General features: G+C 44.1%; 1 protein-coding gene across 2 annotated transcripts in view; it reads right to left on the reverse strand.

The window, feature by feature from the left end:
* Positions 1-16,903, reverse strand: part of LOC137781445 (raftlin) — a 98,124-nt gene that overhangs the window by 23,895 nt on the left and 57,326 nt on the right. For both annotated transcript variants that reach the window (XM_068570207.1, XM_068570206.1), the window contains exons 5-6: positions 15,260-15,737; positions 8,127-8,330 (exon numbers count right to left, since the gene is read on the reverse strand). In XM_068570207.1, the coding sequence (XP_068426308.1) occupies positions 8,127-8,330; positions 15,260-15,737 (682 nt within the window). The remainder of the gene's footprint in view (positions 1-8,126; positions 8,331-15,259; positions 15,738-16,903) is intronic.

Raw genomic sequence — 16,903 nt, forward strand, 5'->3', positions numbered from 1 at the left:
TGTAAAAGAAAGGAGCAGGTATTCCCCTTCTGGGATGTTAAACAAAAGAAGAGGAGACATTATGCGCTTGTGGTTTTTGGGGACCTGGAGCCCTGCTGGTTCTTGTGCTCGACAACTAAACAAAGCTTAATTGTGGCTGAAAAACAAGGTGAAAGTAATAGCTGCTAGGATTCAGAGGATCAGATCAAAGCCATCACTTTGAAAAAAAAAAGAAGAAAAAAGATGAACAGATTTTAGCCCTTTCAAAATGTGGCCACTGATTTAATGAAGTCAGCATGTAAGGCATTAAAGAATAAATCCTTTTGTGAAGCCTGAATAATTCACCTTTAGAAAGACTTGAATTAAGTGAGCCACATAAAGACATTGATGCTTTAGGCCACGAGTGAGATTGTGTGCCGCTGACCAAATACATTTCCTAAGCGTCTCTCCTGTTGGAAGCTAACAATCGCAGGATTGGCACCTGAGACGAAAACAGAGCTCTGGCCCCCGAGAGCCGGGACCCCCACTGCCCCTAATGTCTCTTGTTATTCATTTGATGCACGTGCCCGGTACATGCGGGCTCACACACATGCACACGGACACAACACCGTGGTCCAGTCTTCCCGGCTGGCCTGAGTGCTTTCTCATTACTCCCACACCATTTACACACTAATGCAGTTTGCAGGGGCCCAGACACCAATATGAGACACTCCACATTTCATTACTGGGCCCTAATAGTAGGGGGATGAGAGGCTGCTGGAGAAAAGGAAGAAAGAGAAGGGGGGAGGGAGCGGAGGGAGCGGAGGGATGACAGGCTCTTTTGTTACCCCCCCTGAAAACCTATTTAGGACCCGCGCTCAATTGAAGACATCTCTCAGACATCTCCCCTCTCAAATACAGATATTGTCACTGTTCACCCCATCCACCCTTTCACCTTTTTTCCCTCTTCCTTCACTCCCTCTATCTCCTCCTTCCGTCCCCCAGTCCAACGCTTCTCCGTCTCATTCCTAAACCCTTGGCATGTAATTGGAAGGAAGCCTTTTGCGGGGAAACGCGAGGCACCGAGGCCCGCCATCGGTTCCCACCGCCGGCGCGACAGGGATCACTCGGGTGAGATCGACACAAGGTTTCTGTCTCGCTGCTCTAGAGGGAGCAGCCTGTCTCTGGTGATAATGCACACAGAGGCTGAGCAGAGGAAGGAGAGAAAGGAGAAGAAGTGGATGAGAGGGAGTCGGTTGCTGGGGGCGTCGAATCCGTCTGGGGAATGCACCGGTTGCGTGCACGAATAAACATTATCTCGCGCCTATTGACTGAGAGCTGAGCCGAGCAGCCGGCAGGCCGACTGAGAATAAGTTGTTTACACTTGCAGAAAAAAAAAAAAAAACACTGTGCGTGCGCCCTCAGTAACATTGCTCTCCATCCCCCCGTGACTCACACACTCAAGGTCGCGGGGCGAGGCATGCAAATACAGTCGCACTATAAAACGGGGAGTGACAGCATTGGGACTGAGAGACACGGGAGCAAATGGAAGAGGAGAGTCGGATAGCTGGAGTGACAGCAAAGTGACACATAGCAGCTGAAACCAGCACCCAAATGACGGATTGTATGAGTGTGTGTGTGTGTGTGTGTGTGTGTGTGTGTGTGTGTGTGTGTGTGTGGAGGAGAGGGGGGGGGCCTCCAACCCAGGGTGCGTAAGCTGACACACAGAGGGAACTTAAAGTTTGTGGTCTGTGGTGTGTGGGTGTATGAATGTGGACGTGAGGTCTTTGGCTGCACATATCAAGTGAGTTTGGAAGCAGTTTGTTCCTAATATTCATAGCCATGTTCGCCAACCTGCTGTTGTGCATGGATTCCTAGCACACAGTGTTTCTGAAACGAGGAAAAGCCAGAGCGAGTGTACAGGAAGTTGTTCCAACGAAGCCGCGTGCATCTTTGCATCCCCTACTGAAGTGTGTCTGGCCTCAAAATAAGTTATGATTCCAGCTGGGCCTGCAGCTCACAATTATTTTCTTAACCATTCTCGTTTAATCATTCAGTGGATAAAATATAATAAAACAACGAGAAAAGTGCACATCAAAACGTCCAAAAGCGTGAGGTTGGAGTCTTAGATGTAATCTACTATCACGTTGAGCCACCGATTAAAAAACCATCAAGTGTCCATCGGTTTTGATTAAAAATTGTCTTTGATGATTTATTGATCTTCCGAACTTGATAAATTTCTTGTCGATGAGTTGTTGTTCCAAGTAGTTAAAACCTTTTTAAAATAAACCAACACTTGAAATTGAACCTACTAATATTTTGTCTGAGTCCTGATATTTTTCTATTCATGACCCACAATAAAGCAAAATGCTTGACCACCTCAGAGTACCACGGTATTAACAATTTATTTGTGCAACTACAATCAGATAATATAAAAAAAGGAAAGATTTATGGATTTACTGCAAGACTGAACGTTGATTTGGTTTCCAGTTTCCAAGACACTAAAACACACTCCAAAGCAATATGGGGCCTTTGACCGGCAGAAGAGGCAGGTCTGTGAGCTCGGACTGCAGACTGAAGCCGAGGGGATTCTCTCTGTGTCCTTAAATGCCCTCAAACTAACCTGAGCCTCTGCAGCGTGAAAGCTACAGCGGCATTAGGTTCGTCCTGTTAGAATACACAGCCCCCCTTTTGAGTACGAGAAGCAAATATCATAGTAGTGATAATGCATGATTTAAAGATGTTTCTGCCAGGTATATCCAGACTGACAGGAGGACAAAAATAAACTGTTTTTGCACATAAAAGCATGTCGACAAATTCTAGCAGAAATCCCAAATACATGAACCTGAACATGAGCGTATAATTCATTGACTAATCGAATGGAATCCAATGAAGCATTCCCAACGTGTGCGTCTTCGTGCTCACAAGTCCACCATATCGGTGTGTATATGACTTCAAGTCCATCTGCCCGTCGCCCAGGCAGAAAGTGACTCTGCCCAAGGTCAAGTCTGCTGACATGATTTAAACATGCATGCCCGGCGCTGCCTCAGAGAGCTGGAGACAGGCAGCTGACAGCTTATCTATATTTCAAGCAGGACGAGTGGACATCCAGAGAGGGAAAAGAACCAGGCTGACCAGTGTGTGTGTGTGTGTGTGTGTGTGTGTGTGTGTGTGTGTGTGTGTGTGTGTGTGTGTGTGTGGATTGGATGTGGCTCTTTCCTGCAGAGCCAAAAGGTTTATCAGCTGGCAGGCTGGCACCTGTATGTTACCAGGCAGACTTTAGCTGGTGGAGAGAGGACAGAGGCTTTCATACCGGGGAGTGTTTGCAAATGTCTTATTGGTTTGTTTTAATACAGAAGAAACAGGGGTGGACAATGTCATTAATAATATGTAGTAATATTCATTCATTTCCTTTTTCCACTAAGTTACAGCTCATATCTCTCTGAGAAATTAGCTTTTTTTTACACCTGTAGGAGGGATTTATCCTCCATCCACCCTGAAATTACACGCTCTGGCAATTACGCACCTAAGTTCTAAGTTCGAAATAATTTTGTTACAGTGACCATTTCCTCCACGAGGCACATAGTTATGCCGTTAGCAAAGCAAAGTCGGAAGTCTGGTTGTGTATGAAGAGCGATGAAGTCTGCGTTGGGAGCAGGGCAACCAGGCGAACGTTTCTGCCCTGTGAGACCAAACGTTGATGTTGAGGAACACAATTTTCACCAGATCACCATCTTTTTCCAAACACACCCAAGTACATGTGCTGCCTAAACCTAGACAAGTTGCTTCCAGTGAAAAGGTACATTAGTTTTGAAAAGACGATAACAAGCAGAAATCGACCTGAACTGAACTGCTTGGTTGAAATTCCAGTCTTAAATGAACACAGAGAATCCCGTGACAAATGCTGTGCTGAGAAACATCTACACTTAAAGTACAACCGCATAGAAAGCCACATGTGCATCCTGTGTGCACATAAGTGTACACACACGCATGCACAAACACTGCAACTTTTCTTGCACATGGTTTCTCTTTTCCAGAATTTAGTTTTCCTGAATAATAATACAAAAATAAATCCTTATTGTAATTTCATTTTCCCTGTTTCCCTCTTGCTCTATATCGCTCCCACTCTTTTATTTCACCCCCCTGTTGGCTTTGCCCAAATTTAGAAACCAGTGAGGGCTGACTGTCATGCATATGAATAGCTCAATGTCTCACAACCGGGCTACGGATCCTCATTGTGTCTCTGGAGATAGCTTAAGCTATACGAGTAACACTGGAAAACTCCCCGTCGACACCATAACTGTCAGTTCTCCAGTAAACAATTCACCCCCCGCCCTGCTTCCAACTCAAGTAGTTGGTGTGAACGTATGTATATTTTGTCTGAAATTATATGTGGATGCATGCACGCTTACTGCATACGTGTGTGTTTGCAGCCACAGTTTGTATGCATCTTTAATGCGCGCCTTATGACAGAGGCGCGGCCTGCGTACATATTGCTACAACATCGTAGCTTTAGGCTCGGGCGAGGTCTCCACGCTCTGCACACAATGCCGCCACATCAGACAGGACTTGCACCGTCTGAGCGATCCACACACAAATACACACGTGAACGCAAACGATGTCCCCCGAACGCTTTCTTATCCGCCGTCACCATGGAAACCCATCTTTAGAAGGAGCACGGGGACCAACACGGTGCCTTTTTTGTGTGTTAATGTGCGTCCCTCTGGACTGTGCCGCAGCCGACTGTCAGAGACGATAGAACGGCAGCACAGTTTTTAGGAAGAGACCGGCTGCAGGAATATGTGCAGTGATGCACACGCTCAAACAAAAGGGAACTTCCTGCAGGGAGCGTCAAACCGACACAACATTAAAGTTACTTTTAACTGTGTCAGTTTCATGGGATATGTAACTCTACACATGTGTTTTAGGTTTAAAAAGACTTCAATATAGTGAATAAATGCTCTAAATTGTGCAAATTCTACCAATTAAGCAGAGTGAAAACATAACGATCAGTGAGATGGAATTACGTAGAAGCAGCAAACAATTTAGGAGAATAAACCACTTATACATACATATATATATATATATATATATATATATATATATATATATATATATATATATATATATATATACATATATATATATATATATATATATATATATATGTATATATATATATATATATATATATATATATGGCCACGTACTAATGTATCACTACTCTTTAAAATTCACACATTCGATGCACAAAGTTTCATGAACACTTTTTTTTCATCAATGACTGAACGATGGCTTTGCTTCACAATAACGCATTTATGAACAATTGTTAATGTATGGTTTATTTTGAATAGTTACAGTTGACTCACAGTGTTGGCATTGAAATATATTTTTATTTTATTTGGGTGGATGACTCATAGGTTATGGAAAATCTGTTGCACTTCTAAAATAGCCAAATTTAACTTTACAATCCGTCTCAGATTACAGCATTACAACTGCTTAAAACTTTACAATCGAATACGCGAGTCTCTGGTTCTAACGAGAACCAACATTTCTCTGATCTCTCACATTCTTCAGGCTATTTAATTTTGAGCACTTTGTCCTGCGCACAAGCTCCTCAGAATAAGTAAATATAGTACAATAAGTACATCTCTCAACAGGATTAAGAGTCTGCGGCGACGCTTGAAGCTCTCCGAGGCCGTTTGAACTAAATGCTAACACGAGTTTGCTAACATGCACACAATAACAATGCTAACATGCTGATGTTGAGCAGGTTGGCTATTTTTTCCCTATTTTATTCAAGTAGAGTTAAACTCTAGCTGTTGGGAATGTCATGAGTTTGGCAGATAGTTTTGACCTGATTATGGCACAAGATAAAAGGGGCGGGAGTACCACTGATATTACAATCCCTCTGGAGGGCGACAGGAATATCTGTACTGCATTTCATGGCCATTCCTCCAGTAGATGTGGAGGCATTTCACTCAAAAACCACAAACGTCAACCTTACGGTGGTGCGAGAGAACACGTCAGGGGTCATTACCTTCTTGGCACCAATTATATATGTATCTGCACCACATTTAATAGACAATCTGTCCAGCAGTTGTTGTTGAGATATTTCTGTCTGGACCGAAGTAGTTAACTGACGTACCAACCATCTAACCAGAGCGATCCATAATATGAAGCAGACAGGCTCAGCAACACATCATTCTCTTGGAGAAATAGTGTAAAATCAATATTAGTCCAACAGGATAAAAACAACAAAAAAAAGGCTCCAGGAAGGTCAGTCTTTAAAAAAAAAAAATCCACACACAATTGCGCTCATTAGACTGCACGTGTTTCTGTCGCTACATGAAAGCATGAAGCGCGCTGGTTTGCTCTTTATCTCAAAACAAGGCCGTCACTGTCGCTGCGATCACCCGACTGCGGGCGTCTCTCGCTGTCAGTCCACGTCCTTTAGAGTGCCTGCTTTGCTGTCACGCGTGTCCTTGATGTTCACGAGGTTGAGATGGCCTCCTGCATCGCGTCGAGCGTCTCATCGTGAATTCAGAAAGTCGTCTCAAAGAAGAGTTGCTAAATATGGAAACGGCAGGAAAGGATAAGGATTCAAAAGCCGAGCCGCACGGCTGTTTTATGTAATTAGCTGCGAACAACAAACGGGGTGCTGCCGCTTTGATGTCACACTGCCAGCTCCTCTCAGGAGACCAACATCCACAAAGTACAGCGTTCACCTATGTAAAGTTGTCTGTTTTCTAAAGTGGCTGAGCCCAAGCTGTCGGCTGAGTTCACGAAGGTAGAGGCTGTTTCATAATGCTGCCGATCTGCTTTCAATCCCACCCAGTGAATCCACTGTTCAAGAGACGCATATTTTAGCGACGCATGAAAAATGCAAAATATGTTAGAGGACCCTAATAAGCAGAAGAAAAAAAAATGAATCATAATAACACACTTCATTACTCCATTCTCACGACATGAAATATGCAGGGAGGCACTAATTTGTTATCAGGTTAATTATCTATGTTTCAGAGTTGCTGAGGCGTTCACTTTCCCAGATTAATGAATTATGACTCTTATTTACTCTGGCTGGCTGATTTCTCCAGTGTCACAGTGAACCGCAGAGCCGCCGGGGTCTGATGGAAGAGGAAAACCCAAACAGGAAATAGTTTAAAAGAGGATACTATAGCTCCACGAACTTGAGCTTCAGAAGCGTCTTCCACTGGTGAAAACAGACTCCATCCTTCCACAATTTGGAAGACGTGGAAGACAGATATGAAAGATAATATTAGGACAGTGTGTCGCAGCCGGCCCTTTAGCCGGCAGCCTGCTCACTGACAAATACCTTAATTCTTAGTTTTAAAAGGTATCTGGCAATCTAATTCAATGACACATGCACTTCTCTGTTTTGTGTTTACTAGTTTAATTATACCCCTTTCAAATAAACTATAAGTTATATAACCACTTTTTTGTGGACAAAGCATAATGTCTTTGTCTGCTGTCCATGGTGTTGAAAGGTGCGCTCAGTGGCTTTGCCGGGACTTAAAAAAATGGCCCTCCATCCTGATAAAAATACTTTTGGTGTGTGTATAAGCGCTTGTGTGGTACACTTAAAGGTTTGCAGGAATGGAAAATACGATCTACCCACTCGGGCAATTTAGTGCTTAAGCGCTTCCATTTTGCAAATAATCTGTGCAGACAGGGAACTTGACATTGTCAAGCAGTTGTGGACGACTTCTGATGTTAGACATGCATTGGATGTGACCTTCGTGTGGTCTTATGTTGAAACAGCAATAGTTACATTTTCTGCTGCTGAACGGTGTCTTTGTGTGTCTTAGGTGGGAAGAAATCATTTGAAACATGAGCCAATATGCCACAGGAGACAAAAGTTTAAACTATCCCTAACCTTGGCTGCAGAATCAAACGTCTGCAGCTTGATGAGCTTCGAGCTTCCGTCGCAGCTTTTGTACAGTTTTTTTTTATTGTAATTGTCGGAGCTTTGAGAGAACATGGAGAGGAACAATTCAGAAGAATGTACGAAAGCCAAGTCCAAAGTTTAAGGCTTATTAAATGTTTTAGTGTGTAGATAGTAAAATGTGGTAATGTTCCCCATGACACTTTTCATCCCACATCTTTGGCTGGTAACAATCAGTGTACGGTAGTGACAGCTGGCTTACCGTTCCCATTGCCCAGGTGGAAGTATCCGTCGACCAGCGAGGCTCCATTGTTGAAGTGCTGAGTCATGTGATCCAGCCAGTTGGCCTCCACGCCTTTGACCCCCTCATCACAGTTTTGAACCCGGAGTGGCACCTTGACGGTGTAGTACTTCATCTGGCCCTCTCTCACCGGCGGGTGGTTGTACAAAGCCAGCAGCTCCGCGCCTGTTGAGAACAAAAATCCAAAAACGGCAATGATTTTTAACTCCGTATGGGTTGTGACAATACAGATGTAGCCTCTGTGGAAGTCCCACGTTTTACTGCATGATTATTGAACTACCGCTGTACATTGGCCACAATCCAAAGTGCAATTTGGCACCGTCTGCAGGAGCACTTTTCCTCTTCAGCTGCCAGAGGTTTTAAGAAATGGTCCGATAAACGGTTGGCGGAGAGACAGCAGTGCTTTTCTTTGAAATATACAACTTCTGTGGCAATGCAGACAACTATTTGCAGTATTTCGTCATAAACTACATCTTTAAAATCTTAAAGGACTTCTTCATTTGGGAGAACTAACTTCCCTGTGACTTTACATCGCTAACCTCCCAACCGCACTATGAGCAATGTGGCAGTAACCAATTGGAAGGACATTTATTTCCCATGAGATAAGGAAACTCGGCCAACGTCGGGACAGTTAAAAAGCTTCTTGGCCAAGAAAAAGTTGGCCACGGTGTTCTCGGTAGTCAACAGCTATTAACAATTTGTGTGCTTTCTTGTTTTCCAAGCAGTTCGTTTTTGGTTGAAAAATGTGTCACTGCAGGAGATTGACACACGAGATCCTCTGAAAGCATCAATTGTAAAATGATGAACAGAAAGTGGTCTTTTAAATCATATGACAATGATTTGTCAATTGCAATTGTTTCATCGTTTCATGTGATGTTTATATTTGCTTCCTTCTGTCTTTCCTTGTATCTAACGCATTATCACGCCACGTTTCAACGCAACTGCAGTTAGCAAAGTCTGAACATGAGGTAACACAATCCAGTTAAATAAGTCAACATGCAAACGGTTTATAACAGTGGCCTCCTGAGTGAAAGTCCTTTGTTTGTGTGACCGCTCCCTGGCTCCTTCATATGTATTCACCATTTAAACAACGTCTGTCTCTGAGGTCTAACAATGATGTGCATGGGTTAACATCGGAGTTACTTGTCAGCCTGGAGCGTCTCATACGGACGCCACTGGGTGCCTCGACACGTTGGTATCAAACCCCGAGGGGTGCTGAAGAAGTTGCGGTATTTGACACCTTTGGAGAGAGACCTCATTGTGATCATACAATACATATGTGAAACGTGTGTGCTTTAATTATAGGACTTTTTGTATCATTGGAGGTATTTTAATTGCACCCTGAAGCGGTTTCATGCCAATATCTGGACTTTTGTAAACCGTTGTGGGCAGGCCAGATTTGTATGCAAGGTACTATAATACAAACCTCAATATCATGAGCAAAACTCCACCTGACAGCTGCAAAATAGACGAAAAATAAAAAAAAGTAATACAAGATTAGATTTGTGTTGCCACAAGCTGGATTCACAAATAAGGTGAAAATCTTTTTCAAGGTTGCTACCTTCTTTTTTCGCTTGCTTATTTTTCAACAACAAACGTGAAGTGAATCAAAAGCAATTTGATCGCATTCATGCTACAAGTTATTCTCGTTTTCCTTTTATAAAGCTTTCCAGAAGTGATGTTACTCTGCTGACGCAGAACTTGAAAGGGGCCATTGTAACTGAGTTAATTTGTAGTATAACCTTGAATAATGCATTAAAAGCACTCCGGCTCGCTGTTGTTTACATCAAGCAGAAATATACATAATGCAGGACGGGAGAAACGGGCTTGGTGATATGCCCACAGTACCTATGTCGCTGCTCCTCGCTGGTACTGTATCATACTAAATCAAAGTGGACGACTTTTATTTGTTGTGACGTGAGAGAGTTAAATATTGGCTGGTTGAAAAAAAGCACAAAACGTGAGAGGAGAGTGGGGTTTCAATCTGGCAATTCAAATTGAGTCTGGTCACATTTTCCCCCTTTTCTTTTGAATGCAAATGTCCGACTGTCAATCCACAAGTGAACCAGATGGATGAGCAGAACGTGTGGCACTGCCACCCACCCGTCCACCCACACACTGTGACGTGCGTGTGTGTGTGTGTGTGTGTGTGTGTGTGTGTGTGCATGGCAAGGGGAGTCATGGCTCAGTCGCTTTGGTTCTTCCGTCCGTCCATCCGTCCAGCAGACACCCTGGAAGTATGAATCATTTATAACCACTTCTTGTCTGGCTCGTCTGACGGATGTGACAGCTGGCCACCAAATTCCCTAAATCTTGTCATTTGTCACTCTTGAGAAAAGTTGAATCACAGCAGAGTATCCGCCCGCTCTCCCCTCGTCCCTCCCCTATGTTACCCCCATGTTCCAACGACGACAATATGGCAAACCAAATCTTGGATGACACACAACAACAAAATGACTTCCTATTCAACGGGCGTCCGACCCGCCAAAACGACACGTTGTGAATGATTTGTGTATCGATCTGCATCACATAAACTGGTTTACGGGCCCACTTTGACGTATCCAGTATACAGTTGAATCCTCTCTGTATGTCGGTGAGCTTTGAGCAAGTCATGAAGATGAGTGCCTTTTGAAAAAACGGGTCACGCTTTGGGTCACGGCTCTTTTTTTTCTGTAATTGTGGTGTAATTAGAAACATGGCAACATTAAGCCACATTCGAAACAGATGACTCTTCGCTACTGATGAGGCTGTTCATTTACAACAGCTTGACACAAAATAACAGCCACTAGCTAGAAACACGCTGCCCGGCCTCCTTCACTCACAATATTAGATGTTTTATGTATCATGGCTGAGAGTTTCCCATGCATTATACTCCATTACTGTCTAATAACGCTGTAATTATGGCAAGTAGCTAATTTTCTAAATGTGATCTGCTCAGGAAGTAGCACAAACATCGTTTTAGCTGAGCTGTGTTCAAAAATTCAGCAGGGCAAAACAGAGCAGGGGGTAGTACCAAAAGATATTTTTTCTATTTATATGTAGGCATCAACAAAACAATCCTGCTGATATCCATCACTGTGGACTGCAGGATAATAATAAGTCAAACTGGGGACGTGCTTTCGCCCGGCGTTGTTAGTATTTCAAAAAACATTTTGATCTGTAGGGCTGCCCTCCAAACATCCATGATGAAATAATCAGTCAGAAAGCACCTGAGTCCACCCAAATATATATATATATATATATATATATATATATATATATATATATATATATATATATATATATATATATTGGGTGCAGACTTACCAGCCGCATTAGAAGCATTTATAACAATTTTGATTTGATGTCTGCAATGTGTAAAAAGCCTGCAAGTATTATGAATTGCTTTTGTGGCATTCATTTATTCAACAAAATTGTGACTGAGAATTCCTTGAAATTGTATTAAAAGGCTTTCAGATTGATTTTCTCGCTCTGTGATTTTAGCAGCCAGGACTCAAACCTGTGACACAGCAGTTACATATTCACTATGACGGGCTTTAGCCGCAACAACAACATCCTATAACTCCTGTGAGGAAAGCAGATACTTTATTGTGAGAAAGAACACGAGGTTAAGGTTCTTTGATCTTTACTAAACTCCATTAGTGACCAACATAAATCTCTAAAACGAGTCTGTTGCCAAGCCCGCCGCTCCCCTTGGCTCCCCGTTCTACCGTGGCCTTTAAATGACACGAGCAAACATTACCGTGCTATGTGTACATACAAGTGTATAAATAATAGAAACGGTGGTGCAGCCTCGTTCGGTTTTTGGCCGTGTAACAAGAACAAGATTTGAAAGCCAGACGCTGTCCCGATCAATAACTTTATTGCTTTTTCTGAGAATTATTATGCCCATTTTTGTGCTATAGGGCAGTAAAGTCTTACCTAATGCCCAAATGATTTGATATTTATAGCTATATTGCGTACCACACACGCACACACACACACGCACACACACACACACACACACACACACACACACACACACACGCACCAAAGAGTATGACTCAAAGAGTCCTTTGTACCTTATCGAGCGAATTAATTACATCAACAGATGACCGCTGAGCCTTTTGGGATAAAGTCTGTGCAGCCAAGCTGACTGGCAGACCGTGTCACAAGAAAAAGGAGCGCATGATTTGCATTGGGACATTGAAAGCGTGGCGTTCAAAAGCTTATCTGACGCTGTCCAAATGACGGGGTTGGACCGCAGTAACCCTGCAAGTGATCTCCGCAGCGTGTCTTTGCTGCCTGACATGTTGTCGTTCCAGCATCTGAGAAGCTGGACACTGATCCCCTCGGAGCAGAGATAACGCTGATCTCGGGGGTAAAAGCAAGCGGCTGAAAAGACTCGCTGAGCACGTTGACTACCATGATTTCAGACTGATATTCCTCAGGATTACACACTCAGGATAAAGCTCCTAATTTGTTTTCATTTTACGCTGTGTTTGAAGCTCGTTATGTGTGTGTGTGTGTGCAGCTGATAAATTTATATCATGCCAAGAAACTCAATCAATGCATCAAAGGAACAGGAATCTCAATTAAACGCTCGCTCGTTAAATGTTGTTGTTTTTTAGGGAGGGGGGGGGTTGAGCTTCTCACTTCAGCAGCGGGATTTCCTGCACAACTTCTTATCCCAACACTTCCTACAAAACACATTTAAATATACTGCAGATTTGATTTGCATTGCAGCTTATGTTTTTTTGAATCCATGGAAGAAGAAGATGACCTTGTTGTAATGCGCAGAAGTTGTTGGGAAGAGATAAGTCTGGGAAAGAGATAAAATATGGTGAATTGAAATGTTCCCTCAGTATGTTCATAAAAAAAATAACAAATAAACAACCCAGGTGGCATTTAATTCCCTACAAAATGTTTTCCCTCATGCAAATTAGCCGTATCTGAAAGCAGACGCAGGGTAGTCTTATCCAGACATAATTGTACAGCTGTCTCTACCATGTTATGTTTTCCGTGTGTCCTTACACCAGAATCCCTTTCCTTCAAACCATCCAAGCGTTTGATTCCTAAAACTTACGGGCTCTGTTTCTATCCAGAGCTCAAGTCTCGGGGAAGGCGATCGTCTTTTAAGCCACAGACTTTCGCCAACACTTCGACGTTCACCTCGAGATCTGAGGATTAAAGGAACAAGCCAGCGGTAGCCGAGACTCTTGGGCCTCCTCGGCAGACTGGGCATTAGTAGAAAGAGGGACATGGGAGCTTGGCAGGCTCCCCGTGCCACCCTGGCTGGCTGCTACAGCAGAGCTGCTGGCGTTGTCGCAGGGATTCAGGGTGTGTGGGGTGCGGGAGGGGGGGGGGGGGGGGGAGTGGGGGGGATGGAGAGAGAGCTGTGAAGCTGAGGGAGGTAGAGGACGAGGCAGTGGGGGATTATCTCACAGCAAAATTCACTGTAGGGAGGCCCAGATGGACTAGTGGGCTGTGGTCTGCTGCGATGCCAATTTTGTTTTACCGCACACATACGCACATGAAGACACATGCAGAAAGCTCAAAGCATGTGCGTTCATTATACGACACCCGGTATTAGGTGCTTTGAACCTTTAATCGGTTTTACTTACAAATATACTGTATTTACACAAACACACAGGCATTAACGCTTCCACTGGGATGTGTGTCCAAAGCAGTGTTTGCACATTGCGCCGACACAAATCCAAAATAGGTTCGGCGAGAGGAGAGGCTGCAGGAGGGAGGAAGAGATGGAGTCTGGGGGGGAGCAGTGGTGGGAGTCTCCATCTGTCAACACGAAATTCTCAAATAAAGCCCAAACTATAAATGTCTGTGTTAATTTCAACAGCGTTCTCAGAGAAAAAAAAGGGGGGGCTGCTGTGAATAACTCGGCTACGCAGGCCTCACTTCCTGGGGAGACGGAAAAGCGGGCCGTGAAATGCGCGTTTTCCCGGGAAGAAAACTAAAAAACCTCGACGAAGCTCTTGCTGATGAATTTCATAGACTTGGCTTCATCAGCTGAGCATGAGTGTGAATTTGTATGCGCCACACGCTATAAGACGATTCCCTTTGTGTAACGGAGAGAGAGGATTATATCCCAAGGCAGCACATTGTTGTGTAACATCGAGGCAACACCAAGAAATGACACCTCCGCGGTTGCCAAATGTTTCAAGATGGATCTGGGGCGCCACGCTGTTCTTTAGTCAAACAGCCAAAAGGTACGGCTTCAAACGAGACCTAAACACCGAATTTGCAAAGTTATCGCGACCGATATTGGCCGAAAATTTGAAGCTCCCAATTTGAATATCTGTGAATGCGCGACAAAGTAGCTCCAGTTTATAGTTGTTACTCCCGAGTGCAGCATTTAACCTCCGGCAGCTTCAGCTGCTCTGTGACCTGCAGAGGAAGGAGCTCGCAGGTGTGAATGAGTAGAAACATGCAGCGTAAAAAAACGTTGCACTGCAAAGCATGCAGTGACGTTACGACGACATTCAGCCGATGTACAAACAGAAACACCGAGCCTTTCAGTTTTGACCTTTTTAATTATCTTAATTGCCATCCCCGAACTGTTCTGTCTGTGTACATTGGGATTGGCTGTGTGGCGGATCTCGCGCCATTTAAAGCTTTGTTTGTACAATTTTGACATTTACTTATCGAGCCCCCCCCCCACCCCCCCAGGACAAAAGAGTTATTATAATAACTTATTGTAATTTCCTTAATTGCATCAGTGAGGAGATAGCATATTTACTCGCTCACCCCCAGTGATATTTAGCCATGCAAAAGCCACGCTTCATGTGTGTGTTTTCGTGGCCTCTAAACGGCCTCGTTTATGATTACGTGGATAAAATCCCAAATATTTCGGTGGAATATCCACAAATTGAGATGCATCATTTGTCTGCCTCTTGATGTTTTTATGAAGTTGTTGTTTTTAAGTGGAGCTGCAGCACCATTTGTCATCATTCACTTCCTGTTGCGATAACTTTGTCGTCTCTTCCTGCAGATTCACGCCATGGTAGAACTATGATTGTCCCAATTTCCTTGTTTTTTGCTTCCCAGATCCTGTTTAGCTTGAGTTTATGATAGTAACCATAGCGACCACTCACCGTCGCCCCTCCGCGGGCGGTATCTCGGCCGCTCATTTGCGTCTTTGTTGTTGTTGTGACACGGTGACTCCTCCTCCGTCACCTCCTCCGTCGGCTCCTCGCTGCGCTCCAGATCTCGCTCCGGTGTTGGAGACGCCAAGGGCGAGACTCCGGCCTGACTGCCCTCCCCTGAATGGTTCCCAGTGTTCCCACTCTGACTCTTCTCCCCACTTGGCGCTCCTGCCCCGGCCTCGCAGGAGGCCTCCTCGTTCCCGTCTTTGTCCACTGCGTCCGCTGGAGCTCCCGGCACTGCGTGGGTTTTGGGGCTCGAGGGGTCGGAGGGGCTGCAGCTGCCCAGCGAGCCGAGCACAGAGCTGGGGCTGGAGTGCAGGGAGAGGGACGGGGTGTCCGGCTGTCGGATCCTGGTGCACGGGGCCCCGTAGGGTTCCTGGACGAATCCCACGAACATCACCCCCTGGTCAGCAGCATCCTGGATTTGCTGTTGGTGGGGAGAACAAAAGATCTGAACGATAAAGACAAACGCTACGAATACAAGTGATGTCAATGTGGCTTCTTTACATTCACTGACTTTGACTTCATTAAAACTGAAAACAATTAGTCGACTGACAGACGATTCTGATGACATTGATGAAATGTTTTTTTTTTAAAGAAGAAATACCAAAGAACTGATTTTCTTTGTAAATTGTGATAGGATATTGATTAGCTTTTGGTTTGGACTGTTGCTACAATGAATCAATGAATAATCTGATCGGCAGACTAATCGATCATAAAGGTCATAAATGCGGCTGCAGTCTGAGGCTTAATTGCATGCAGAGATGTTATTATGTGAAGCTATTGCACTCGTTGGTTTGGAGCATCCGCAAAATGTCTAAATTGGAAATTCAGGATGCAAAATTAAACCGACCTATGAAGCAGAACATATACAACAAGTTATTTCCCAAGAGATCTCAAACTGAAAGCAAACTTTTAGAATGACTTTGAGATCAATTATCTAGAAACAGAATTGTTTTCCCCGCAATAATCTGCATGAAGTCCTCTGCATCTGTTGGGTGTTATTTCTTTCTTCACCCTTTCTTTCTCTCTTGATCCCAGCAGCTTGCCCAATCACTCAGTTGTTGATTAGATTGGAGCGACCACAACCCCAGTCAGACACGGGCCGCATCACAAATCCAGCGCTCCACTGTCTTTTTCTGTCTTTTTGTCATCTGGCATTTTATGTCAATATTGGGATTCTGCCATGCAGCGAAATTGAAACTTTAACTGTCAGAGAATGTTAATGATGCCATTCTCCATTTCTGCATCCCTCCATCAACTCCCTCCCCCAGAAAAGGCGGTGCCCGTCTCTGTCTGGAGCCACAGTGAGGGAAGAGAATAGAAATCAAATCAAATCGCAGGTTATTCACTATGAAATTAAATTGGAAAACAGTCACATTGTTTCCAGCCATATTGTTTAATATCACTGAACGCTCTCTGGCTGCGTCCACATTATATTCCCCATACCAATATGTCGAAATGGAATTGCTGAGATAAAAGGGAACCGTTGTATCTCATTTAACGGTAATGCAGGCAGTCAGAGAGAGAGAGAGAGAGAGAGAGAGAGAGAGAGAGAGAGAGAGAGAGAGAGAGAGAGAGAGAGAGAGAGAG

The sequence above is a fragment of the Clinocottus analis genome, unplaced genomic scaffold (genome assembly GCF_023055335.1).
Source record: "Clinocottus analis isolate CAN_PGR_092001 unplaced genomic scaffold, fCliAna1.0.p SCAF_9, whole genome shotgun sequence".
Classification (NCBI taxonomy): domain Eukaryota; kingdom Metazoa; phylum Chordata; class Actinopteri; order Perciformes; family Cottidae; genus Clinocottus; species Clinocottus analis.